At 42.9% G+C, this 27578-nt stretch overlaps 2 protein-coding genes across 2 annotated transcripts in view; one reads left to right on the top strand and one right to left on the bottom strand.

Moving 5' to 3' along the window:
• Positions 1-27578, top strand: part of LOC145400746 (WD repeat and SOCS box-containing protein 1-like) — a 456090-nt gene that overhangs the window by 376376 nt on the left and 52136 nt on the right. The window lies entirely within an intron of this gene.
• Positions 10776-27578, bottom strand: part of LOC145400716 (E3 ubiquitin-protein ligase goliath-like) — a 57555-nt gene continuing 40752 nt past the window's right edge. Inside the window, exons 5-11 of the mRNA XM_080273151.1 lie at positions 24480-24551; positions 23196-23278; positions 20950-21046; positions 20557-20610; positions 19306-19384; positions 15157-15356; positions 10776-11057 (exon numbers count right to left, since the gene is read on the bottom strand). Of these exons, the coding sequence (XP_080129277.1) occupies positions 10776-11057; positions 15157-15356; positions 19306-19384; positions 20557-20610; positions 20950-21046; positions 23196-23278; positions 24480-24551 (867 nt within the window). The remainder of the gene's footprint in view (positions 11058-15156; positions 15357-19305; positions 19385-20556; positions 20611-20949; positions 21047-23195; positions 23279-24479; positions 24552-27578) is intronic.

Genomic DNA, 27578 nt, shown 5'->3' with positions numbered 1-27578 from the left:
AACTATGGGGTCCATTCAATTTCAGACTTCTTGGAACTAAGGGATCCGTTCATTTTCAGACCTGGTGAAGCTAGAGTCTGTTTTGAAACTTGGTGACTCAATGGTATGTTTATATTCAAATCTGGTGAAAATGATGATGCTGGAGAGGGCCTTCATGTGGTGGTACAGATATGGCCGGGTGACTCCACTGCCTGACCATACAAACGTCCCTCAGTCCCCTCCCTATCCCCCAAAAGATGGATGGTGGGTCACAGAAGAAGGGCGACCCCTGCAGTCCACCAGGTTTACATTCATATGAGACTGGGGTTGCAGCTACTACTACTGCTGCTAGCCTCCTCCTCCCGCTACTACTACTACTGCTGCTAGCCCTCCTCCTCCCGCTACTACTACTACTACTGCTAGCCTCCTCCTCCCGCTACTACTACTACTGCTGCTAGCCCTCCTCCTCCCGCTACTACTACTACTGCTGCTAGCCCTCCTCCTCCCGCTACTACTACTACTGCTGCTGCTGCTGCTACTCTTCCTCCTCCTCCTCCTACTTCTTCTTCTTCTTCTTTCCTCTTCTACTACTACTACTACTATTACTACTCCTACTCCTACTATTACTGGTGCTGCTACTACCACCACTACTACTATCTTCACCAAATCTGCAGCAAAGGAAAGAGACCCACCTCGTCCGACCATCTCAACTACCAATCATCCCATCTATCGGAAGTATAATATTAACGAGTTCGGATATAAATACATCTACTTCTGTCTACTATCTACTCCTACGGTCCACTGGCAAGCTCAAACGCATCACAGTGTTTTATCAACTCTCCAAACGCACCCCACAAACGGCGGACCCAAGACAAGTACCGTATTGCGTTTGTTTATATAAATACATGTTGAAAAGCCACTGAAAAAAAATATAAAAAAACATAACCACTGGACTGTACTTCATTAACAAATCCTACAGATGAAGTACATGAAAAGTACAATATTAGTTTCTATTACAAAAAAAAAAGGACTCCAACTCTAACAGACAGATGAAATACACAGAGTACAGTATTACTTTCTATATAAAGGAAGAACAGTACTTCACCAACTTTAACAAACCTCACAATCGAAGTACAAGACAAGAACAGTGTTACAGTACAGTACTTTCTCCAGACAAAACTGTACTGTACTTCACCAACTGTAACAAATCTGAGAGACGAAGTACATGGGGAGTACAATATTACTTTCTGTATAAAGGAAAAACAGTACTTCACCAACTCTAACATACCCGAGAGACGAAGTACATGAAGAGTACAGTATTACTTTCTATATAAAGGAAGAAATGTACTTCACCAACTCTAACAAATCTATGAGAAGAAGTACATGAGGAGTACAATATTACTTTCTACATAAAGGAAAAACAGTACTTCAACTCTAACACATCTGGTAAATGAAGTACAAGACAAGAACAATATTACAGTACTTTCTCCACACAAAACATGTACTTCACGGGCTACAACACATCTCGTAAATGAAGTACATGACAAAAACAATACAACGTTCTCAAAATAATAATAATAATAATGTACTTCACTAACTGTAACATATCCGACAGATGAAGTACATGAGAAGTACATTATTCCTTTCCCCATATAAATAAATCTATAAACTGATGCAATGTACTTCAACAACATATCAGACAGATGAAGTACATGCAGAGTACAGTAGTAATTTCCCCATTACACTGTACTTCACCAACGCCAACATATTCAAACGAAGTACACTCGAAGTACAGCATTACCGTACTTCACCAACACCATCACATCCGAAAAACAAAGTACAGTACACACGAAGTACATTATTACTTTCCCCATTACACTGTACTTAAACGCTAACACATCCGACACACGAAGTACACACGCGAAGTACATCATGACATTCTCCCTATAAATACACTTATGAGGTAATATTGCAGCTTAACCACGAAGTACATGGCACTTATGTATTTCGAATCACATGACACTCACTGGAGGAGGAGCTATGCTGAAATTGGAAAATGACACGCTAAAATAGGCACTCGATGGCAGGAAGCTCCCTAACGCCTTTTCCCAAGTGATTTATTTTGCCTATTACACCTTAATGTCCTCTGTGTTACATCAATCCTTCCAATATCACTAGGAATCTCCCTAATGCCTTTTCCTAAGTGATTTATTTTCCCTTGTACACCTTACTGGCTTATTCTGTTAAATAAATCCTTCCAGTATCATCATACTCTGTGCAAGCTCCCTAACACCTTTTCCCTATCTATCTATAGCCCAACGCCCTAATCCCGCAAGGGGTGGCTGCAGACAAAACGCCTCCAAGTCGCTCTGTCACCCACCATTTGACTACCCTCCCCCCAACTCACTCCCCCCTCCCTCATATACCTCTCAACTCCATCCCTCCACCTCATCCTCGGTCTACCTCTCCCTCTCCCTCCCTCCACCTCACCTACATACACCCTCTTAGTCAGTCTTTCATGCTCCATTCTCTTCACACCTTTTCCCAAGTGATTTAATTTGCTTAGTTCACCTTACTCTCTTCTTCTGTGTTACATAAATCTCACCAGTATCACCAGGAATCTCCCTGACACCTTTTCCTGTGTGATTTATTTTGCTTATTACGCCTTATTGGCTTACTCTGTTAAATAAATCCTTCCAATATCATCATACTCTGCAGAATCTCCCTAACGCCTTTCCCTTTGTGATTTTTATTTTACTTATTACACCTGACTGTCCTCTTCTGCATTACATAAATCTTTCCAGTATCACCATACCCTGCACAATCTCCCTAACACCTTTTCCTAAGTGATTTATTTTGCCTATTACACCTTACTGTACTCTTCTGTGTTCCATAAATCATTCCAATATTGCCATATTCTGCAGACTCTCCCAAACACCTTTTCCTATGTGATTTATTTTGCTTATTGCACCTGACTGTCCTCCTCTACGTTACATTAATCCTTCCAATATGACCATACTCTGCAGATCTCCCTAACACCTTTTCTTAAGTGATTTATTTTGCTTATTACATCTTACTGTCATCTGTGTTCCATAAATCCTTCCAATATCACCATACTCTGTAGACTCTCCCAAACACCTTTTCCTATGAGTTATTTTGCTTATTACACCTTACTATCCTCTTCTGTGTTACATAAATCCTTCCACTATCACCATACTCTGCATAAATAATGTACACTATGATGGTAATCATCCGTTTCTAAAAATAAATTGCTAAGAAAGAGGTGTTAGGGGGCTTCGTTACCCAATTGGCACACACACACACACACACACACACACACTATTTACAAGCAGCCTTTTTTTTTTTATAACCTGCTGAAAATGGTAAGGACACTTTTCATTCACAAAAGGGGAGAGAGAAAGAGAAAGAGAGAGAGAGAGAGGAGGAGTAATCACATATAAACCTACTGAAAGAAATGGCCCTGATGCGTTTATTTTTAATTTTTTTATAACAAACTGCAAAAAATGGTAAGGGCACTGTTCATTGACAAACATCCTTTTACCATCCTTTCAGTGATGTGTTAAATGGATTAGACACTTCACATTCTATCTATCTATTGCCAGACGCCTTAATCCCATAAGGGGTGGCCACAAACAGTTCACCTCCATGTTGCCCTGTCCCCTGCCATTTCACTGCCCTGCTCCCAGTTCACACCCCCCTCTCTCATATACCTCTCCACTCCATCCCTCCATCTCATCCTTGGCCTCCGCCTCCCTCTCCCCCCTTCCACTTCACTCACATACACTCTCCTCATCAGTCTCTCACTCTCTATCCAAACACTTCATTTCACTAATAAACAAACCAATTTTTTTACTATTCTTTTCTGTTACTTTCAAAATGCCCCTTTATTTATGCCATGTGGAAAGGATGGAGAGCAAGAGACTAACAAGGAGAGTATATGAGTAAGGTGGAGGGGGCGGGGGGACAGGGAGAGAGAGGCCAAGGATGAGATGGAGGGATGGAGTGCAGGTATATGAGAGAGGGGGGTGTGAGCTGGGGGAAGGCAGTAAAATGGCAGGGGATAGGATGACATGGAGGTGATTTGTTTGTGGCCACCCCTTATGGGATTAAGGCATCTAGCAATAGACAGAAGAAGGAACCAAAGGCCAGAAATGCACAAGATTATTCCCTCCAAGAGAAAACAAAAACAAGATAACACAGAGCCAAATTCAAGATCTGTTCACTCATTACTAACAAAACAAACAAACACTTCTTTTTATTATCAAGCTGTAAAATATCACAGGCACTTTCATTCACAAAATCACAAACACTTTTTAACTATCCTTTTCTGTTAACTTCAAAGTATTTAGCTCCCTTCAAATTCACAAAACAACAGCCACCTTACTACTATCTTTTCTGTTACTTTCAAAATGTTTAGGTCACTTCAAATTCAAAAAATTACATCTCTTTTTTCAATAAATTTCAAAATGTTCCGGTCATTTCAAATTCAAAATACAACAGACACCTTTTCACTATCCCTTTCTGTTACTTTTAAAATATTTAGGTCACTTCAAATTCAAAAAACTATATCTCTTTTCATCAATAAATTTCAAAATGTTTAGGTCACTTCAAATTAAAAAAAACTACCTCTCTTTTTTCAATAAATTTCAAAATGTTTAGGTCACTTCAAATTCAAAAAACTACATCTCTTTTCATCAATAAATTTCAAAATGTTTAGGTCACTTCAAATTCAAAATGCTACATCCCTTTTCTTTTTCATTAACAAACTGGTAAAGGGAATAGCCACTTTTCATTTACAAAACTACTTTCATTTATTTATTTATTTTCTATTATTATTATTTTTTTTCTGATAATGGCCTAGTAAATGGCTTGAGCACTTGTCAGTCAGGGAATTACTGCCAAACACTTTCACACACACACACACCCTGGATTATGCATCAGTAGTCTGGAGTCCTCATCTCAAAAAGCATATAGACAAGATTGAAAAAGTTCAAAGGGCCGCTACAAGATGGATACTAAGCTTAAGGGACCTAAGCTACGAAGAAAGACTAAATAAACTGAATCTACCAACACTACAGGAGAGAAGGAAAAGAGGTGACATGATAATGCTATATAAATGCATATCAGGAAAGGAGAAAATAGACATAAATGATTACTTAACATATGGAGAAGCATCAGCAAGAGGACACTGCAAAAAACTGCATAAGAAGAGAGGTGATAAAGACGTAAGGAAATTCAGTTTCCCAAACAGAGCAATTGATCAATGGAATGCACTACCGAATGAAATAGTGTGTGCCAAAACAATTCACAAATTTAAGGATATGTACGATAAATATGGTTTAAGACACGGGACAATACGAGCTTGACTCATTCCTGTAAAGATACAATTAGGTAAGAACATACAGGCATCAGGAAATACACACACACACACACACAGGCATCAGGAAATACACACACACAGGCATCAGGAAATACACACACACACACACAGGCATCAGGAAATACACACACACACACACACACACAAGGCATCAGGAAATACACACACACACACACACACACACACACACACACACTCAGGCATCAGGAAATACACACACACACACACACACAGGAATCAGGAAATACACACACACACTTCAACATACAGCTACACAGAAAAATACACTTCTTCACCACACTACACACACCATATATTTTTTTTACCTTTCAAAAATCTACTCCATGACAAAGGCAGCTCTCAATCATCTATCTATCTGTTTGTTTATCTATTACCAGAAGCATTAATCCCATCAGGGGTGGCCACAAACAAATCACCTCCATGTTGCCCTGTCCCTTGCCATTTCACTGCCCTCCCCCCAGCTCACATACCCTCACTCTCATATACCACTCCACTCCATCCCTCCATCTCATCCTTGGTCTTCCCCTCCCTCACTCACATCTACTCTCCTCATTAGTTCCTCACTCTCCATTCCCCCAACTCACACCCCTTTGTCTCACATCTCTACACTCCATCCCTCCATCTCATTCTTGGTCTCCCCCTCCCTCTCACTCACATACTCTCCTTGTTAGTCTCTCACTCTCCATTTCCCCAACTCACACCCCCCTTGTATCATACACCCTCTCCACTCCATCCCTCCATCTCATCCTTGGTCTCCCCCTCCCTCTCCCCCCCTCCCCTAGTTAATACACATATATATTTTCAACTCTCAACTCTTACGCCCATCTGTTATGAAAATAAAAATAATAATAATAATAATAATAATAATAATCAAAGTTCGACCAGAATACAAAGACTCAGAAAAATATAAACCAGGGTCTGTACTTTCGATTAAGGAAGCTCCCTAACACCTCTTCCTAAGTGATTTATTTTTGGATCTGGCTGGTTAACATCCTTTAGTTGGTGTTTATGCAGAGTCTGGTGATACTGGAAGGACTTATGCAACACAGAAGAGGACAGTAAGGTGTAATAAGCAAAATAAATCACTTGGGAAAAGGTGTTAGGGAGCTTTCTAAACTCATAAGGGAGCTCCCTAACACTTCTTCCTAATTGATTTATTTTTGCATATGGCCAAAAAGATCAGGATTACTTAACAACAACAACAATCACGCCAGCCCCTAAACCCTAGATATTTATGGCAAGGGTGACCAGCCTTGAACCCCTGAAAGGCATTGTGGGTCTCTCTCTCTCTCTCTCTCTCTCCCTCTCTCTTTTTTTAGGGAATAATCTTGTGGACTCCTGGCCTTGGGTTCCTTCTTCCTTGCATGAAAAAGTATGATGCTAGTCACGAAGAAGTGCTGTGGAAAGGAAGTAGAGCCACAGCATTGCCTTGAGCTGCCGAAGGATGATAATCTTGGCCAAGTTAAGGTGAAAAGAGTATAGAGATGGCAGGGAGAATCTACACACACACACACACAAAATATACATACAAATCTACACACTATCTATCTATCTATCTATTGCCAGACACCACAATCCCGCAAAGGGTGGCCATTTGACACTGAGTTAGTTGTTTTACAGGGAGGGGCACTAACCCTCCACTAACCCACTTGTTGACACGTAGGGAGCACGTATGGTTTGGTTATATGGTTACCACCCAGCATTGTAAATGGTTTCTTGGCTTACAGGAAACCATTTGGCTTGTCACTCAATGTAAAGCCACCTGTAAAGGAAAGAAAAGGAATAAGAAGTGACAGGAAAGATAGGAGAAATAGGAAGAGAGGAGGGCAGGCACAGAAAAGAATGATAAAAGCTAAGGAAGTAGGCAGCACTACATCAAGTGAGTGGATGATGGTCGCCACCACCTACCACAAAAATCTACACACACACACACAAAATATACATACCGAATATACACACACAATATACATACAAATCTACACACACACAAAATATATATACAGAATCACACACACACAAAATAAACATACAAATCTACACACACACATGCACACAAATTATATATACAGAATCTACACACACACACACAAAATATACATACAAATCTACACACACACACAAATACAGGATCTACACACACACACACACACAAATATATATATAGAACCTACACACACACACACACACAAAATATACATACAAATCTACACACACACACACAAACTATATATACAGCCTCCTACAAATAATGCCAATATAATGACTATGTAATAACTCAAATCACAGTCTATCATCACCTTCAAATACACTTTACTGGTTAATAAAGGAAGTTAAAGATAAATTCTATCTATCTATTTCTCTATCCATTGCCAGACACCTTAATCCCTTATATGGGGTGGCCACAAACAAATCGCCTCCACATCACCCTGTCCCCCACCATGACACAAAAAGAGAAAGACTTTATGACTCCTCCCCCTCAAAAAACAAAAAAGAAAAAAAAAAGAAAAGAAAGAAAGAAAGAGAAAAAAGAAAAGGAGGTTGGGACTGAAGTGATGAAAATTATTTGCCACTTCACCACGAGTACTTATTTTGAATTTAAACTGGGCTATTTTCCTGGGTTTAAACTGGGCTACTTTCTATTTAAACTGGGCTATTTTTCTGTAATTAAATGGGGTTATTTCTTTAACTGGGCTATTTTTTGGAATTTAAACTGGGCTATTTTTCTGTAATTTAATTGGGCTATTGTTTAATTGGGCTATTTTGTTTTTAAATTCTGTGCAATATCCAGATATTGCACAGAACTGCCAGTTATTTCCCGTTTCAGTGCAGTAAATTGCAGAATTTAGTCAGAAATTGCCAGATGTTGCAGAATTAAACCAGCTATTGCACAGAATTGCCAGTTATTTCCCATTTTGGTATCGTATGTTGCAGAATTTAACCGTATATTGCACAGAGTTCCCAGTTACTCCCCATTTTGGCAAAGATATTGCACAATGTAACCAGAGTTGCTGCCCCCCAAATTTCAACCCACAGCTGTTCAAGTCTAACTGTTACAGATATTTTATGAATGGAGAATGCCAATAATTTAGTACATAGATTTTTTTTCTTATTCATTTGTTTTTCTTTCCTCTGGTCTGATATTGAAAAAAAAAATACCACAGAATTTAGCCAGATATTGGATAGAATTGCCAGTTACTTCAAATTTCAGTGCCGGATGTTGCAGAATTTAACTGGATATTGCAGAGAATTGCCCAGTTACTCTCCATTCTGGCATTGGATGTTGCAGAATTTAGCCAGACATTGCACAGAACTGCCAGTTACTTCCCATTTCAGTGTCAGATGTTGCGGAATTTCACCTGATATTGCACAGAAATGCCAGTTACTCCCCTTTTTGGCACTGGATGTTGCAGAATTAACTGGATATTGCACAGGACCATCAACTACTTCCCATTTTGGATCTCATGTAGCAGATTTGAGCCAGAAATTGCAACGATGGATAATTGAGAGTGTACTGTAGTTTACTGTATATAATGTGCACCCATGATTAGCCAGAGGATACAAAAAATAAAAAATAAATAAATAATAATAATAATAATAATAATGATACTTAATTTTACGTAATATTTTCATCACTTCAGTCCTTTCAGTACCATGACCAAGGATGAGGTGGAGGGATGGAGTTGAAAGGTACATGAGGGAGGGGGAGACTGACGATGAGGTGGAGGGATGGAGTTGAGAGGTACATGAGGGAGGGGGGAGTGAGTTAGGATGAGGGTAGTCAAATGGTGGGTGACAGAGCGACTTGGAGGCGTTCTGTCTGTGGCCACCCTTTGCAGGATTAGGGTGTCGGGTTATAGATAGATAGAGAACTCAACTTAATATTTTCATCACTTTAATCCTTTCAGCAGCTTGATGTCTGTTTACATTTTTCCTATGATAAAACTGGACCATTTTCTTTCGTACATTCGCAGCAGAAGACGTCAGCATAACAGATCCATCCCCTAACACCTCATAAATCACACTGTTAGACGGGTGTTAGGTGTGTCTTAGACATGTGACACACTGATCCTATGATAAAACTGGACCATTTTCTTTCGTACATTTGCAGCAGAAGACATCTCTGTAACAGATCCATCCCCTAACACCTCATAAATCAGTGTTAGAGGTGCTAGGAGTGTGTTAGGAGTGTATTAGACATGTGACACACTGATTGTATAACGGGAAGGTCAGATGCCACTTTCGGAGCCACCTCTTCTCTGTTAATGCCTCAAAGATGTCAAAAATACTGAATATGTCAACCCCAAGGCACCTAACACATAAATCACAGTGTTAGACGGGTGTTAGGAGAGTGTTAGAGGTGTGTTAGGCTGGATGACTCTCCCACCACCACTATCCGACCCCACACCCTCCCTCCTCCACGCTCTCCCTCTTCCCCTGCGACTGACAACTTAAATACGACGATATCAATAAAAAAATACAATAACGAGGCCTGGGTTTGGCATTTCTCACCACTCCATTCGTCTTAGCGGTTTGACATCTCAGTTTAGGCCTCAAAGATGTCAAAGTACTGAAGATGTCGACCCCAAAGCACCTCACACACAAATCACAGCGTTAGATGCGTGTTAGGGATGCGTTAGGCCGGTGTTAGACATCCGACACACTGATCACATGACTGGAAGGTTGCATGTCACTTTCAGAGCCACATCTTTTCGTTCCAGCATCAAAAATGTCAACCCCAAGGACCTCACACACAAATCACAGTGTTAGACGGATGCTAGGTATGTGTTAGGCATGTGTTAGACATCTGACACTCTGATGAAAAGGACTGGAAGATCGGATGCCACTTTCGGAGCCACATCTTTTCGTTCCTGTGTCAAAAATGTCGATTCCAAGGACCCCACACACAAATCACAGTGTCAGACGGGTGTTGGAGGTGTGTCAGGCCGGTGTTAGACATCCGACACACTGATAACATGACTGGAAGGTTCAGAGGTCACTTTCGGAGCCTCATTTTTTCATTCCTGCTTCAAAAACGTCGACCCCAAGCACCTCACACATAAATCACAGTGCTAGGCGGGTGTTAGGAGTGTGTTAGGCACGTGTTAGACATGTGACACACTGATCACATGACTGGAAGGTCGGATGTCACTTTCGGAGCCACATCTTTTCGTTCCCATGTCAAAAATGTCGATTCCAAGGACCTCACACACAAATCACAGTGTCAGACAGGTGTTAGAAGTGTGTTTGGCCGGTGTTAGACATGCAACGTATTGATCACATGGCTGGAAGGTTGCGTTTCACTCCTGGAGCCATGTTTTTTTCGTTCTGGCACCTTAAACACAAATCTCAATGCTAGACGGGTGTTTGGCGTGTGTTAGACATGCGACACACTGATCACATGGCTGGTGGGTCGTGCCTCACTCCTGGCGCCGGAATCTGACCCAACACTGTCCTTCCTCCTGGCACTGACCCTTCCCCTCGACCCAGCACGACCTCGTGACCCCGACCGCCGCCGTGACCTCGAACGACTGCGCGAGGCCGGCTTCCTCCTGGGCGGGGAACGTTCGTGTGGGGTGTGGGGGGTGGGGAGGGGGTGTGGGGGGCAGGGGGGTGGAAAGGAGGGCTCACACACCACAGGGGTTGCTAAAGTGAAGGCCTGGGGAGGAAAATGATCATCACTATCATCATCATTGTTATCATCAATATCATAAGCATTACCAAAATCATCTTCATCATCATCATTAGCAGCAGCATTATTATCAAAATCATAATCATCATCAAAATAATAATTGATGATGATGATGAATAATAGTACAGAGCTAGTAGTAGTAGTAGTAGAAGTAGTAGTAGTAGTAGTAGTAGTAGTAGCAGAACTAGTAGTAGTAGTAGTAGTAGTAGTGGTAGCAGAACTAGTAGTAGTAGTGGTAGCAGAACTAGCAGTAGTAGTGGTAGCAGAACTAGTAGTAGAAGTAGTAGTAGTAGTAGTAGAAGTAGTAGTAGTAGTAGTAGAAGCAGTAGTAGTAGTAGCAGAACTAGTAGAAGTAGTAGTAGTAGTAGTAGAAGTAGTAGTAGTAGTAGTAGAAGTAATAGTAGTAGTAGTAGAAGTAATAATAGTAGTAGCAGTAGAAGTAGTAGTAGTAGTAGTAGTAATGATGTTTTTGTTTTTTGTATTACACCAAGGTGTTGCCTCTGGGTATATGACTTTCGGTTTTGGAAAATAATAATAATGTAATAATAATAATTCCTAATAATGTAACTGTAATAACTAATAATAATAATAATAATAATAATAAGAATGATAATAAATTTAGTACTGATAAAAATACTAACTCATCTTACCTTCTTGTACTGCTACTACAACTACCATTACTACTACTGCTACGAGTACCACTACTACTGCCACCATTGCCACTACTACTACTACTACTACTACTAATAATAATAATAATAATGGCAGTCATAACAACAAAAATAAGTCTATCTATCTATCTATAGCCCGACGCCCTAATCCCGCAAAAGGGTGGCCGCAGACAAAACGCCTCCAAGTCACTCTGCCACCCACCACTTGACTCCCCTCCCCCCAACTCACCCCCCCCTCCCTCATATACCTCTCAACTCCATCCCTCCACCCCACCCCCGGTCCACCCCTCCCCCTCCCTCCCTCCACCCCACCCACACACACCCCCCCAGCCAGCCTCTCACTCTCCATCCTCTCCACATGTCCAAACCACCCCAGTGCACCCCTCCCAATCTCCTCAACCACATCCACACCCACCCCACAACGCTCCTTCACTTCTTCATTCGCCAACCCGTCCCTCCATGTCACTCCACACGCTCCTCCCAAGCAACTCACTTCCACTGCTCCCACTCTCGACTCGTTCCCCCCTTGCAAGGTCCACGCCTCGCCTCCACACGTCAGGGCAGGGATCACAACACCATCATGCAGCGACTCCTCAACCTCCACACTCACCTCCCCACTTCTCATCACCGCCCTCAGTGTGCCAACAACCCTCCCTCCCCGCTGCACCCCCCCACGTACTCCATCCCCCAAAGTTCCATCCTCACTCATCACACCACCCAAGCACTTGAATGCACTCACACTCTCCACATCCTCACCATCCAACCCCACCGCACACCCTGTGACTTCATTCCTCTCAAACACCATAACTTCACTTTTGTTTACACCAACCTTCAGCTTCCTCCTCCCACACACTGTCCCAAATTCACTCACCAAACCTTGCAACTCCCATTCATCTTCACTCAACAACACTGTATCATCAGCAAACAGCAACACCGGAAGCTTCCATATCTCACCCTCACTCACTAGGGCCACCCCCACATCCACTGCCCCACCTTGCACCTCCTTCACGACCCCATCCATATATACATCAAACAGCCATGGAGACATCACACACCCCCGTCTCAGTCCCACACCGAGATCAAAGAACTCACCCAACTCACCACCCACCCGCACCGCAGCCCCAGCTCCCCCGCACACACTCTTCACAGCACCCAACAACCTCCCCTCCACTCCACATATTCCTAGTACCTTCCACACACCCCTCCCATCTATTCTGTCACAAGCCCTCTCCAAGTCCACGAAGGCAGCGCACACTCTCCTTCCCCTCTCCAGACACCCCTCCACTAAACATCTCAGAACAAATATCCGATCCACACACCCCCCTCCCCTCCCAAATCCCCCCCGTTCCCCTCCAACTAGCTTCTCTGTCATACGCCCAACCCTATCAATGAGCATTCCACCATATATTTTACCAGTCACACCAAGAAGGCAAACACCCCCATGGCCACCACACACTTCTCCCTCCCCTCCTCCCCTGTACAGAGGAACAATTATACCCGATTTCCAGTCCTCTGGAACCCCTCCCTCTTCCCAAGCCAATCCACACAACCTCCACATCCACTCCACAACAATCTCACCCCCACACCCAAGCACTTCACCACACACTCCATCAATTCCTGGGGCCTTTCCCAGCTTAATCTTCTTCATCGCTTCCACTACTTCCGACCTACTGATCTCTTCCTCCCTCCTCTCATCTCTTCTTCTCCCAGCCATTCCCCAACCACTTATACTCACACTGCTCTCACTCTCTACATTCAACAAATCCTCAAAGTGCTCCTTCCATCTCCTCAATTTCTCTCTCTTCTCCACCAACAATCTGTTATTCCTATCTTTCACTCCCCTACTATTTCCCCTTTCACACTGCCTTACTTTCTTTACCTCCTTCCAAAACAATTTCTTACTCTCCCTCCATTTCACACTCAGATTCCTCCCAAACTCTTCATCCACTTTCTTCTTACTCTCCTTCACCAGTCTCTTAACGTCCCTTCTCCTGCTCACATATACCTCTCTCTTCTCTCTCTCATCTTCTCCCTACCTCTACTCGCCAACCATTCACCATATGCCTTCTTCTTTTGTTCCACAGCTCGTTTCACCTCATCATTCCACCATGCTGTCCCTTGCACACCCTTGCATCTCCTCCTCACTCCACAAACCGCCTCACACGCTGCGCTTATCTCTTCCGTGAATATCTTACATACGTCTTCCACCCCTTCCATCTGCTCTAGCTCATACCTTCCCAATCTTTCTTCCACTATGCTCTTATACTCTGTCCTCTTCTCACTATCTTGCAATTTCTCCACTCTTCTCACAGGAGCTGCTTCCTCCTGTCTTCCCCTTCGCCTCCTCAACCACTTTCTTTGCAGCTCTACCTTGGCCATCACTAAGTGATGGTCCGAGACTCCATTCCCCCACCCTCTCCACACCCTTGCATCCAACACTTGTCTTCTCATTCGCTCATCCACACACACGTAGTCTATCATTGCCTTTCGTTCAACAAGTTCACCATCCATCCTCCTCATTACTCTCCATGTATACCGGTGGATCATCTTATGACGAAAGTAGGTGTTGGCTATTGCCAACCCCTTACCAGCACAGATGTCCACCAAAGCACTACCATTCCCATCTACTTCCGCTGGCACACCCCACTGACCAACCACTCCATCCACTCGTACATTCCCGACTTTGCCATTCATGTCTCCAATCAACAGCACTCTCTCGCTCCTCTCAAACTTGTCCATACATGCTTCTACTCGTGCCCAAAACTCATCTTTCACTCTTGCCACTCGATCCTCTGTTGGAGCATACACACATACAATCGCCCATGCTTGTATACCTACTTTCATCCTCACCCATACAATCCTTGCACCCACTGTTCCATACTCTCTTATATTCTCCTTCCACTTCTTGCTTATCATCAGACATACTCCCTCTCTTGCCCTCTCATTCTCACTGACTCCCGCACATATACCTACACCGTATTCCCATTCTCTCATCCTTTCACCTTTCCATTTAGTTTCAGTCAATCCACATATATCCACTTTTGCATCCTCAAGCACCTGGACAATCTCTCTCTCTTTCACTTCATCATTCACTCCTCTCACGTTCCACGTTCCTACTCTCAGAATGTCCTTTGTCCGTTCCTTAGTCGTCAACGTATGGTCCGTCCGGGTCCGAGGCGCTTTATTTGCTTTTTTAGTTAGTTCTTTTTATGGGGTGGGGCACTAACCCACCACCAACCCTTTTAGTCGCCTCGTACGACAAGCAGGGATACTGGGGGAGTATTCTTGAAACAATAATAAAAATACAGTAATAATAAGTAATAATAATAATAATAATAATAATAATAATAGTAAAACAATAACAACCACACCAAAATCACATCACCCCACCTCACCTCGTCCTCCAAATGGCTGCCCCTCGACCTCGACCCCTCGTCCTCTAAGAAATCCTCCGAGCGCACCGACGACACCTCCACATCTCGTCCTCCACCCCCACCCCCCATTGCCTCCTGTTGCCGTTGAGTTGAACTGCACGTCGCAGCATCACCATCATCACTGTGTGGGTGTGGTGACGTGGGTGATGTGCTGTGTTTGCCTGTAAGATTTGCGTCATCACCAATCATCATCATTACTAAAACTGTCATCATCATTATTATTATTGTCGTTATCATCATTATTATCAAAGTCATCATCATTACCAGAACTAACATCATCATCATCACCACCATTACCACCACCATCATCATCACCACCACCACCACCATCATCATCATCACCACCACCACCCACAACCAGAGTGAAAAATTTGCCTGAGAGTGTCGATGGCTGTGGCGTGTGGCTCGAGGACTTTCTTCGAGGAGGGGCCACCACCCCACTCGACCCCCCCGCCCCCTTGCCGGCCGCTGGGGGGTTGGTGGAGGGGGAGGCGGGTGAGTTGAGTGGGGGGGGAGGGTTCGGCTGGCCCAGGGAGGTGTCGGGGAGGGATGGTGTCGAGTGAGAGCAGTTGTGGCACGGCACTGCTTCAGTCCGACTCTCAGCGCCAGGCGACAAAACCTGATGGAATGTTGTAATAATAATAATAATAATAATAATAACAATAATAATAATAACAGTAGTAATAATGATAGTAATAATAATAATAATAGTAATAATGATAGTAATAATAATAACAATAATAATAATGATAGTAATAATAATAACAATAATAATCTATCTATCTATCTATAGCCCGACGCCCTAATCCCGCAAAGGGTGGCCGCAGACAAAATGCCTCCAAGTCACTCTGTCACCCACCATTTGACTCTCCTCCCCCCAACTCACCCCTCCCTCCCTCATATACCTCTCAACTCCATCCCTCCACCTCATCCTCGGTCTACCCCTCCCTCTCCCTCCCTCCACCTCACCTACATACACCCTCTTAGTCAGTCTTTCATTCTCCATTCTCTCCACATGTCCAAACCACCTCAGTGTATTTCTCCTAATCTTTTCAACCACATCCACATCTACCCCACAATGTTCCTTCACTTCTTCATTCGTCAACCTGTCCCTCCACGTCACTCCACATGCTCCTCTCAAGTAACTCATTTCCACTGCTCTCACTCTTGACTTGTTCCCCTCTTGCAAGGTCCACGCCTCGCTTCCATACGTCAGGGTAGGGATCACAATACCATCATGCAGTGACTTCTTTACTTCCATACTCACCTCCCTATTTCTCATCACTGCTTTCAGTGTACCAACAACCTTTCTTCCCTGCTGTACCCTTTCACGTACTTCATCCCCCAAAGTTCCATCCTTACTCATCACACTACCCAAGTACTTGAATGCACTCACATTCTCCATATCCTCACCATCCAACCTCACTGCACACTCTGTGACTTCATTTCTCTCAAAACACCATAACTTTACTTTTGTTTACATTAACTTTCAGCTTCCTCCTCCTACACACTGTCCCAAATTCATTCACCAAACCTTGCAACTCCCATTCATCTTCACTCAACAATACTGTATCATCAGCAAACAGCAACACCGGAAGCTTCCAAATCTCACCCTCATTCATTAGGGCCACCCCCACATCCACTGCCCTACCTTGCACCTCCTTTACAACCCCATCCATATATATATATTAAACAGCCATGGAGACATCACACACCCCTGTTTCAGTCCCACATTGAGATCAAAGAACTCACTCAGCTCACCATCCACTCGCACTGTAGCCCTAGCTCCCTCGTACATACTCTTCACAGCACTCAACAATTTCCCCTCCACTCCATATATTCTTAATACCTTCCACATACCTTGCCTATCTATTCTGTCATAAGCTTTCTCCAAGTCCATGAAGGCAGCATACACTTTCCTTCCCTTCTCTAGATACTTCTCCACTAAACATCTTAGAACAAATTTCTGATCTACACACCCTTTTCCCTTCCTAAATCCCCCTTGTTCTTCTCCAACTAGCTCCTCTGTCATAAGCTTAACCCTATCAATGAGTATTCTACCATATATTTTACCAGTCACACTAAGAAGGCAAATACCCCTATGGTTACCACATACTTCTCTCTCCCCTTTTCCTTTGTACAGAGGAACAATTATACCTGATTTCCAGTCCTCTGGAACCCTTCCCTCTTCCTCAGCCAATCTACACAACTTCCATATCCACTCCACAACAATCTCACCCCCATACCTAAGCATTTCACCACACGCTCCGTCAATTCCTGGGGCCTTTCCCAGCTTAATCTTCTTCATTGCTTCCACTACTTCCGACCTACTGATCTCTTCCTCCCTCCTCTCATCTCTTCTTCTCCCAGCCATTCCCCAACCACTTATTATACTCACACTGCTCTCACTCTCTACATTCAACAAATCCTCAAAGTGCTCCTTCCATCTCCTCAATTTCTCTCTCTTCTCCACCAACAATCTATTATTCCTATCTTTCACTCCCCTACTATTTCCCCTTTCACACTGCCTTACTTTCTTTACCTCCTTCCAAAACAATTTCTTACTCTCCCTCCATTTCACACTCAGATTCCTCCCAAACTCTACATCCACTTTCTTCTTACTCTCCTTCACCAGTCTCTTAACCTCCCTTCTCCTGCTCACATATACCTCTCTCTTCTCTCTCTCATCTTCTCCCCTACCTCTACTCGCCAACCATTCACCATATGCCTTCTTCTTTTGTTCCACAGCTCGTTTCACCTCATCATTCCACCATGCTGTCCCTTGCACACCCTTGCATCTCCTCCTCACTCCACAAACCGCCTCACACGCTGCGCTTATCTCTTCCGTGAATATCTTACATATGTCTTCCACCCCTTCCATCTGCTCTAGCTCATACCTTCCCAATCTTTCTTCCACTATGCTCTTATACTCTGTCATTTTCTCTATCTTGCAATTTCTCCACTCTTCTCACAGGAGCTGCTTCCTCCTGTCTTCCCCTTCGTCTCCTCAGCCACTTTCTTTGCAGCTCTACCTTGGCCATCACTAAGTGATGGTCCGAGACTCCATTCCCCCACCCTCTCCACACCCTTGCATCCAACACTTGTCTTCTCATTCGCTCATCCACACACACGTAGTCTATCATTGCCTTTCGTTCAACAAGTTCACCATCCATCCTCCTCATTACTCTCCATGTATACCGATGGATCATCTTATGACGAAAGTAGGTGTTGGCTATTGCCAACCCCTTACCAGCACAGATGTCCACCAAAGCACTACCATTCCCATCTACTTCAGCTGGCACACCCCACTGACCAACCACTCCATCCACTCGTACATTCCCAACTTTGCCATTCATGTCTCCAATCAACAGCACTTTCTCGCTCCTCTCAAACTTGTCCATACATGCTTCTACTCTCGCCCAAAACTCATCTTTCACTCTTGCCACTCGATCCTCTGTTGGAGCATACACACATACAATCGCCCATGCTTGTATACCTACTTTCATCCTCACCCATACAATCTTTGCACCCACTGTTCCATACTCTCTTATATTCTCCTTCCACTTCTTGCTTATCATCAGACATACTCCCTCTCTTGCCCTCTCATTCTCACTGACTCCCGCACATATACCTACACCGTATTGCCATTCTCTCATAATAACAATAATAATAATAACAATAATAATAACAGTACATCAAGTGAGTGGATGATGGTGAGAAATAGGAAGAGAGGAGGGCAGACACAGAAAAAGAATGATAAAAAGTGAAGGAAGAAGTAGGCAGCAATACATCAAGTGAGTGGATGATGGTGAGAAATAGGAAGAGAGGAGGACAGACACAGAAAAAGAATAATAAAAAGTGAAGGAAGAAGTATGCAGCAATACATCAAGTGAGTGGATGATGGTGAGAAATAGGAAGAGAGGAGGACAGACACAGAAAAAGAATGATAAAAAGTGAAGGAAGAAGTAGGCAGCACTACATCAAGTGTGTGGATGATAGAAAAGCTTACCTGCGCCACCTGAGCACTCCTGGCGCTGTGTGGATGATGTGGAGAGGCAGGTGGAAGGGAGGTTGTGGAGGGGGGGGCAGGGGAAGGGGCCTGTGAACCACCTGAGAGGGCCTGGGAGCCACCTGTCAAGCCATCTTCCATCATCTCCAGATCCAACACACTCTCCTCACTCTCACTCAGCTGGGTGGGGCAAGAATCATCATCATTATCATTATTATCCTCATCATCATCATTATTCTCTTAATCAATATCAACTTCATCATCATTATTATTTTCTTCATCATTATCATCATCATTATTATCATCGTCTTTGCCGTCATCATTATCGTCATCACTATCATCTTTATCATCACCACCATCATTACCACCACAACTAGTCATTCTACCGCTCCCTACCACACACTACCACCACAACCAGTCATTCTACCGCTCCCTACCACACACTACCACCACAACCATTCTACCGCTCCCTACCACACACTACCACCACAACCAGTCATTCTACTGCTCCCTGCCACCACAACCACCACAACCAGTCATTCTACCGCTCCCTACCACACACTACCACCACAACCAGTCATTCTACTGCTCCCTGCCACCACAACCAGTCATTCTACCGCTCCCTACCACCACAACCAGTCATTCTACCGCTCCCTACCACCACAACCAGTCATTCTACAGCTCCCTACCACCACAACCAGTCATTCTACCGCTACCTACCACCACAACCAGTCATTCTACCACTACCTACCACACACTACCACCACAACCAGTCATTCTACCACTACCTACCACACACTACCACCACAACCAGTCATTCTACCGCTCCCTACCACACACTACCAGCACAACCAAGCATTCTACCACTACCTACCACCACAACCAGCCATTTTACCGCTACCTACCACACACTACCACCACAACCAGCCATTCTACCGCTACCTACCACCACAACCAGCCATTCTACCGCTACCTACCACCACAACCAGCCATTCTACCGCTACCTACCACCACAACCAGCCATTCTACTGCTATCTACCACACACTACCACCACAACCAGTCATTCTACCGCTACCTACCACCACAGCCAGTCATTCTACTGTCCCTACCACACACTACCACCACAACCAGTCATTCTACCGCTACCTACCACCACAGCCAGTCATTCTACTGTCCCTACCACACACTACCACCACAACCAGTCATTCTACCGCTACCTACCACACACTACCACCACAACCAGTCATTCTACCACTACCTACTACACACTACCACCACAACCAGTCATTCTACCACTATCTACCACCACAACCATCACAACTACTACCACAACAGGAATATTTTTAGTTACAATAATCATCTCAAATTCGTCAATTGGCAACACTGTCTCCGTACTCCCGGAAAACTGAGAGAGAGAGAGAGAGAGAGAGAGAGAGAGAAAAGCTGTAATTCCAACTTAATAATAATAATAATAATAATAAACTTGTAATTTCATTTAAATAATAATAATAATAATAATAATAATAACAATAATAATAATAATAATAACAATAATAATAATAATAGCAATAATCATAATAACAATAATAATATTATTAATAATAATAACTAATAATAATAATAATAATAATAATAATAATAATAACAAACACCAGAACACTAAAACTGACCAACAACAAAAGGGAAGGCTTAATCACACAGAGGGAGGGCCAGAATAAATCGCCAAAGGGAATGTGTTACTCACCACATAGCCGTAAAATTTCAGTATGTCCATCTTACACATGGGACAAGTTCGGTGCTCCAGCAGCCACGGGTCCACGCAGTTCTTGTGGAATTCGTGCCTGTGGAGGAGGTGGAGGGTGAGAGACTGACTAGGAGAGTGTCTGTGAGTGAGGTGGAGGGGGAGACTGGGGATAAGATGGAGAATGAGAGACTGACTAGGAGAATATATTGTGTGAGATACTGACCAGGAGAGTGTATGTGAGTGAGGGGGAGGCCAAGGATGAGGTGGAGGGATGGGCTGGAGAATGGGAGACTGACTTTTTTTTTTTTATGCGAGGAAGAAGGAACCAAAGGCCATGAGCCCGCAGTAACAGTTCCCTCCAAGAGAAAAACAAAATACAATAGAGAGCCAAATTCAAGATCCGATCATTTTGAGATGCCTGGACACACTGCGTTTGAACGACTGGAGATCACAGGGAGCAGGAAATACAAACAGAGGGAGACAGTTCCAGAGTTGACCTGTTGCATAATGAAAGACTGGGAGTAACGGTTAACTCTTGCATTAGAGAGTTGGACAGAAAAGGGATGAGAGTTTGATGCTAGACGGGTGCTACGCGCCCGTCGTAGAGGTGGAGGAATGCATGCAGACAGTTCAGAGGAGCAGTGACCATTAAAGTAGCGATAGAAAAGAGATAAAGATGCAACAGTGCGGCGAAGAGACAGAGGTTGAAGGGAGTCAGTAAGAGGAGGAGAGTTAATGAGACGAAGAGCCTTTGACTCCACCCTATTGAGAATAGCTGTATGTGGGGAGCCTCCCCACACATGAGAGTTGTACTCCACACAGGGGCGGATAAAACCCCTGTAAAGAGTCAACAACTGTGCAGGGGTAAAGAAAGAGCGGAGTCGGCTTAGCACACCCAATCTCTTGGAAGCAGATTTTACAAGAGATATCTTTCCAAGATAAGTCCCGAGTAAATGAAACCCCAGGCATGTTCAAGGATGATGCAGGATTAAGTAGAATATTATTAAACATTAGTGGGTATACCTATGGAAGATTTTGTTGGGTTGATAGGTGCAAAAACTGAGTCTTTGATGCATTAAAAACAATCATATTATTTTTACCCCAGTCAGAGATACGAGCCAAGTCAGACATTAGCTGTGCCATAGCCTCATCCCTTGTTTGTTGAAGTAACTGCTGAGATAGGCGTTGCGGGACCCGAATGGAAAGGTGAAGGGTGGAGTCATCAGCGTATGACTGGATAGGGTTAGATGTACAGCTTAGAAGATCATTGATGAATAAAAGGAAGAGAGTTGGTGATAGGAGAGAGCCGTGAGGAACACCACTGTTGATAGATCTAGGAGAAGAACGATGGCCGTCTACAACAGCGGCTATAGAACGACCAGAAAGGAAGCTAGCGATGAAGGCACAGATAGAAGGATAGAAACAGTACGAGGGCAGTTTGGAAATTAAAGATTTATGCCAGACTCGATCGAAAGCCTTTGAGATGTCAAGTGCAATGGCAAAGCTTTCGCCAAAGTCCCGAAAGGAGGATGACCAGGAGTCTGAAAGGTAGGTGAGAAGATCGCCAGTGGAGCGTCCCTGACGGAACCCATACTGACGATCAGAAAGAAGGTTGTGATAGGAAAGATGCTTTAAAAAATTTTCTATTGAGAACTGGTTCGAAAACTTTTGAAATACAGGATGTTAAAGCAATTGGACGATAGTTGGAGGGTTGGGAATGGTCACCCTTCTTTGGGACTGGCTGAATGGAGCAAACTTCCAGCAAGAAGGAAAGGTACAAGTTGACTAGGAGAGTGTATGTGAGTGAGGTGGAGGGGGAGACGGAGTATGAGATGGAGGTTGAGAGACTGACTAGGAGAGTGTATGTGAGTCAGGTGGAGAGGAAGACCGAGGATGAGACGGAGGGATGGAGTAGGGAAGTATATGAGAGAAGGGGAGAGGAATTTGACACAAAAAACAAACATAAATAGATAAATAAATAGATATATATACAGAGAGAGAGAGAGAGACAGATAGATAAGTAGACAGACAGACACAGAAAGATAGACAGACAGACGGGCAGACAGACAGACGGATATAGACAGATAGACAGACAGACATTCAGATAGATAGATAAATAGATAGATATAGACAGACAGATAGATAGACAGACAGATAGACAGATAGACAGACAGATATTCAGAGAGATAGATAGATAAATAGACAGATAGATAGATAGATAGATAAATAGTGTTGCATCTACTCACTTGCATGGTAGGGTGCGAACTGTCTCTGCAACTTGATACGGCTCAATACACACTGCACAACACTCACTCTCGCCTGACACCTCCTGCAAGTATTAGTATTAGTATTATTATCATGAGCAGTAGTAGTAGTAGTGGTAGTGGTGGTGGTGGGGGTGGCAGTAACAGAATCATCACTGTCATCATCATTATCATCATCATCACTGTCATCATCATTATTATTATTATTGTTATTATCATTATTATTATTATTATTATATATCACTTTCTGGGCAATAGTTCCCCCAATGTTTTCTGTATATTAACTTGTCAAAACTTCAACTAAAATTGAGGACTTATAAAGCTGAACTTGAAAATATAAAGGAAGAACAACTCTGAGTAGTTTTATGGAAAATTCATACATATCTACGTGTGTTTGATCGAATATTTCTAAATTTGACCCAAACTGATCGTAAACTAAATCGTTATAGTGCTTAGATATTGTTTATTTTATCATATCCAAATAATAATAATAATAATAATAATAAAGGCAAGGCGGTATATTTCAACCTGAATCCTACCGCAGGCGTGGAAGTACAAGGTCGGTAAGGGTGCAGGAATAACGTACAAAAATGGCCAGATTATTAAACTTAGTCACAGTTTGAGTTGAAAGTTTATAATGGCAGGAAGTAACGCCTTATATTTACACACCCACCTCCATCACTAAACATACATGCCTCATTGAACGCTACATTTAAGAAGAATCAAACTGAAAAATAACGGATGGTCTGCAAACTTAACCGCTTCGATTTGAATTTAAGTTTGAAGTACGGAGGTATATACGTTTGGTCTTGCCTCCCCCCCAAAAAAAAAATATATATATATATGTTGAAAATTACGGGCCTGCTCATCATCATTATTATTATTATCAATGTCGTCATAATTATCATCGTCATCATCATCGTCGTCATTATTTCAACTTTCTCACTATAAATCAATACTGTACATCATCATCTTCATCACCATCCCCACCATCATCATTATCACTCATCATCATCATCATCTCTCCAACTCTTTCACTATAATTATCACACACTAATAATAATAATAATAATAATCATCATCATCATCAACTTTATCACTACACATCATGAATGGATAACATAATAAACATTATTTTCATCATCAATCTGCACTGACACACACACACACACACATTTACATCTTTTCTTATTCCATCACACACACACACACATTCACATCTTTCTTTATCCCATCACACACACACACACACACACCTGTACATACCTTGTCATTTGCCTTCAGGTTCCGGACAGGTATTTTGGCCAAAGCTTTCTTCGCTGCGTTACAAAGATGCCGCTGTGGAGGAAGAGAGAGAAATTGGGCTGTTAGAGGTCGTTAGGGGGTCGCTAGAGATCATTAGGGGTCGTTAGAGGTTGTTAAGGGTCGCTAGAGGTAGTTACAGGTCGTTAAGGGTCATCAGAGGTCCCTTACAGGTCATTAGAGGTCTTTAGGGGTCGTTAGCGGTGGTTAGAGGTCATTAGGGGTCGGTAGAGGTCGTCAGAGTTTATTATATATATAGGGAATAATTGCGACTATGATTAGGATGAGTCGGAGATGGAAATGTGTTGAGGGAGAGGGATGGGAAAGGAATGCAGAGATTTGTGTGTGTGCGTGTGTGTGTTACAGAGAGAGAGAGAGAGAGAGAGAGAGAGAGAGAGAGAGAGAGAGAGAGAGAGGCCTTAAAGATACAAGCCTAATTACACAAAGTAGCTGATAAGAAAGGTTAGAGGTCACACAAGCTCCCTAACACCTATTCCTTTACGATTTATTTTATGGATATGGCTGGTTAATATCATTTTGTTCGTTATTTATGCTGAGTATGGCGATACTGGAAGGATTTATGTAACACAGAAGAGGACAGTAAGGTGTAATAAGCAAAATAAATCGCTTAGGAAATGGTGTTGAGGAGATTTATGCAGAGTATGGTGATATTGGAAGGATTTATGTAACACAGCAGAGGCCAGTAAGGTGTAATTAGCAAAATAAATCGCTTAGGAAAAGGTGTTAGGGAGCTTTCTTTATGCAGAGTATGGCGATATTGGAAGGATTTATGTAACACTGAAGAGGCCAGTAAGGTGTAATCAGCAAAATAAATTGCTTAGGAAATGGTGTTGAGGAGATTTATGCAGAGTATGGCGATATTGGAAGGATTTATGTAACACTGAGGAGGACAGTAAGGTCTAATCAGCAAAATAAATCGCTTAGGAAAAGGTGTTAGGGGGATTTATGCAGAGTATGGCGATAATAGAAGGATTTATATAACATAGAGGAGGAGAGTAAGGTGCAATAAGCAAAATAAATCGCTTAGGAAAAGGTGTTAGGGAGATTTATGCAGAGTATGGCGATGTTGGAAGGATTTATGTAACACAGAGGAGGACGGTAAGGTGTTATCAGCAAAATAAATTGCTTAGGAAAAGGTGTTAGAGAGATTTATGAATGCTGATATTGGAAGGATTTATGTAACACAGAGGAGGCTAGTATGGTGTAATAAGCAAAATAAATCACTTGGGAAAAGGTGTTAGGGAGTTTCCTTCGTTGAGTCTCCTTGGTTACTAGTCAAATCAGTGCCCCAAATCTGACTACTATGTTATGTATTTTTGTGGCCTAATATTCTCTGTAGGATAAACATAAATACATATAAACATACATACATACATAAACTACATATATACATACACATACACATACATACCGGTATACACACATACATAAATTACACATACATATATATACACACATACATACAAACACTACAAAACAAACATACATTACCGTACACACGTACATAAGACACACAGATACATAGACAGACATACATACATACGATACATACATCACATAACATACATACATACACATATACATACATAAGATACATACATACATACACACACACATAACATACATACATACATACACACACATACACATATACATCCATACACATATACATACATCCATACACATATACACAAACACATACATCACATCCATACACATACACATACATACATACACACATACATATACACACATACATACAGGATTGGCCAAGGTACAGTGAGTGGCAACCTGTATGGTGTATTAATATTGTGGTGTATGATACATGACACAAAACAAGATGGCGGCTATTATTAGAGTGCGTCACGGCGGTTAAAAATATAATGACATAATAACGTAGGTGAGAATATACACACACACGCACACAGCAAGTCACGTACACAGCAAGTCACACACGCACACAGCAAGTCACACACGTACATAACAAGTCACGTACACAGCAAGTCACACACACAGCAACACACGCACACAGCAAGTCACACACGCACACAGCAAGACACGTACACAGCAAGTCACACACACGCACACAGCAAGACACGTACACAGCAAGTCACACACACAGCAAGACACACACACGCACACAGCAAGTCACACACACACGCACACAGCAAATCACGTACACATGCACACAGCATGTCACACACACGCACACAGCAAGACACGTACACAGCAAGTCACACACGCACACAGCAAGACACGTACACAGCAAGTCACACACACAACAAGACACACACACGCACACAGCAAGTCACACACACACGCACACAGCAAATCACGTACACATGCACACAGCATGTCACACACACACACGCACACAGCATGTCACACACACACACACGCACACAGCAAGTCACGTACGCACGCACATAATAAGACATGGACACTGCACCATGTCTACACAAGCTAGTAAAACACACACACACACACACACACACACACAGAACGTAATACGCCTACACCCCATATGCACATCAAATTACAGAGAGAGAGAGAGATACATACATACACAAACACAACTAATACTTACACACACACACACACACACACACACACACACACACACACACCAGTCCTGTATGTATTCAATATGGACGGTGCGTATTGGCGCCAAAGTGGTGACATGGGAAGGTGGGGGATATAACTACGCTAGAATAAGATGCTAGTCACGAAGAAGTGCTAGGGAAAGGATGTAGAGCCGTAATACGCTCTTCACTCTGACAAGCCTAAAACTGAATATAATGCTAGTCACGAAGAAGTGCTATGGAAAGGATGCAGAGCCGTAATACTCCTTTCACTCTAACTTGGCCTAAAATTGAATTCTAGTCACGAAGAAGTGCTATGGCCTAAAATTGCTATCTCTCCATCTCGTATTCTCGCCGGTTAAGCAAGCTCCCTAACACCTCTTGCTTAGCGATTTATTTCATGGATATGGCTGGTTAACATCTGTCTGTACGTGATTTATGCAAAGTAGGGTGATATTGG

Source organism: Coenobita brevimanus, chromosome 53 (genome assembly GCF_032717465.1).
Source record: "Coenobita brevimanus isolate Jiangsu-jjx chromosome 53, ASM3271746v2, whole genome shotgun sequence".
Lineage (NCBI taxonomy): Eukaryota > Metazoa > Arthropoda > Malacostraca > Decapoda > Coenobitidae > Coenobita > Coenobita brevimanus.
Note: the sequence above shows the minus strand (reverse complement) of the source record. Positions and strands in the feature narration are given on the sequence as shown.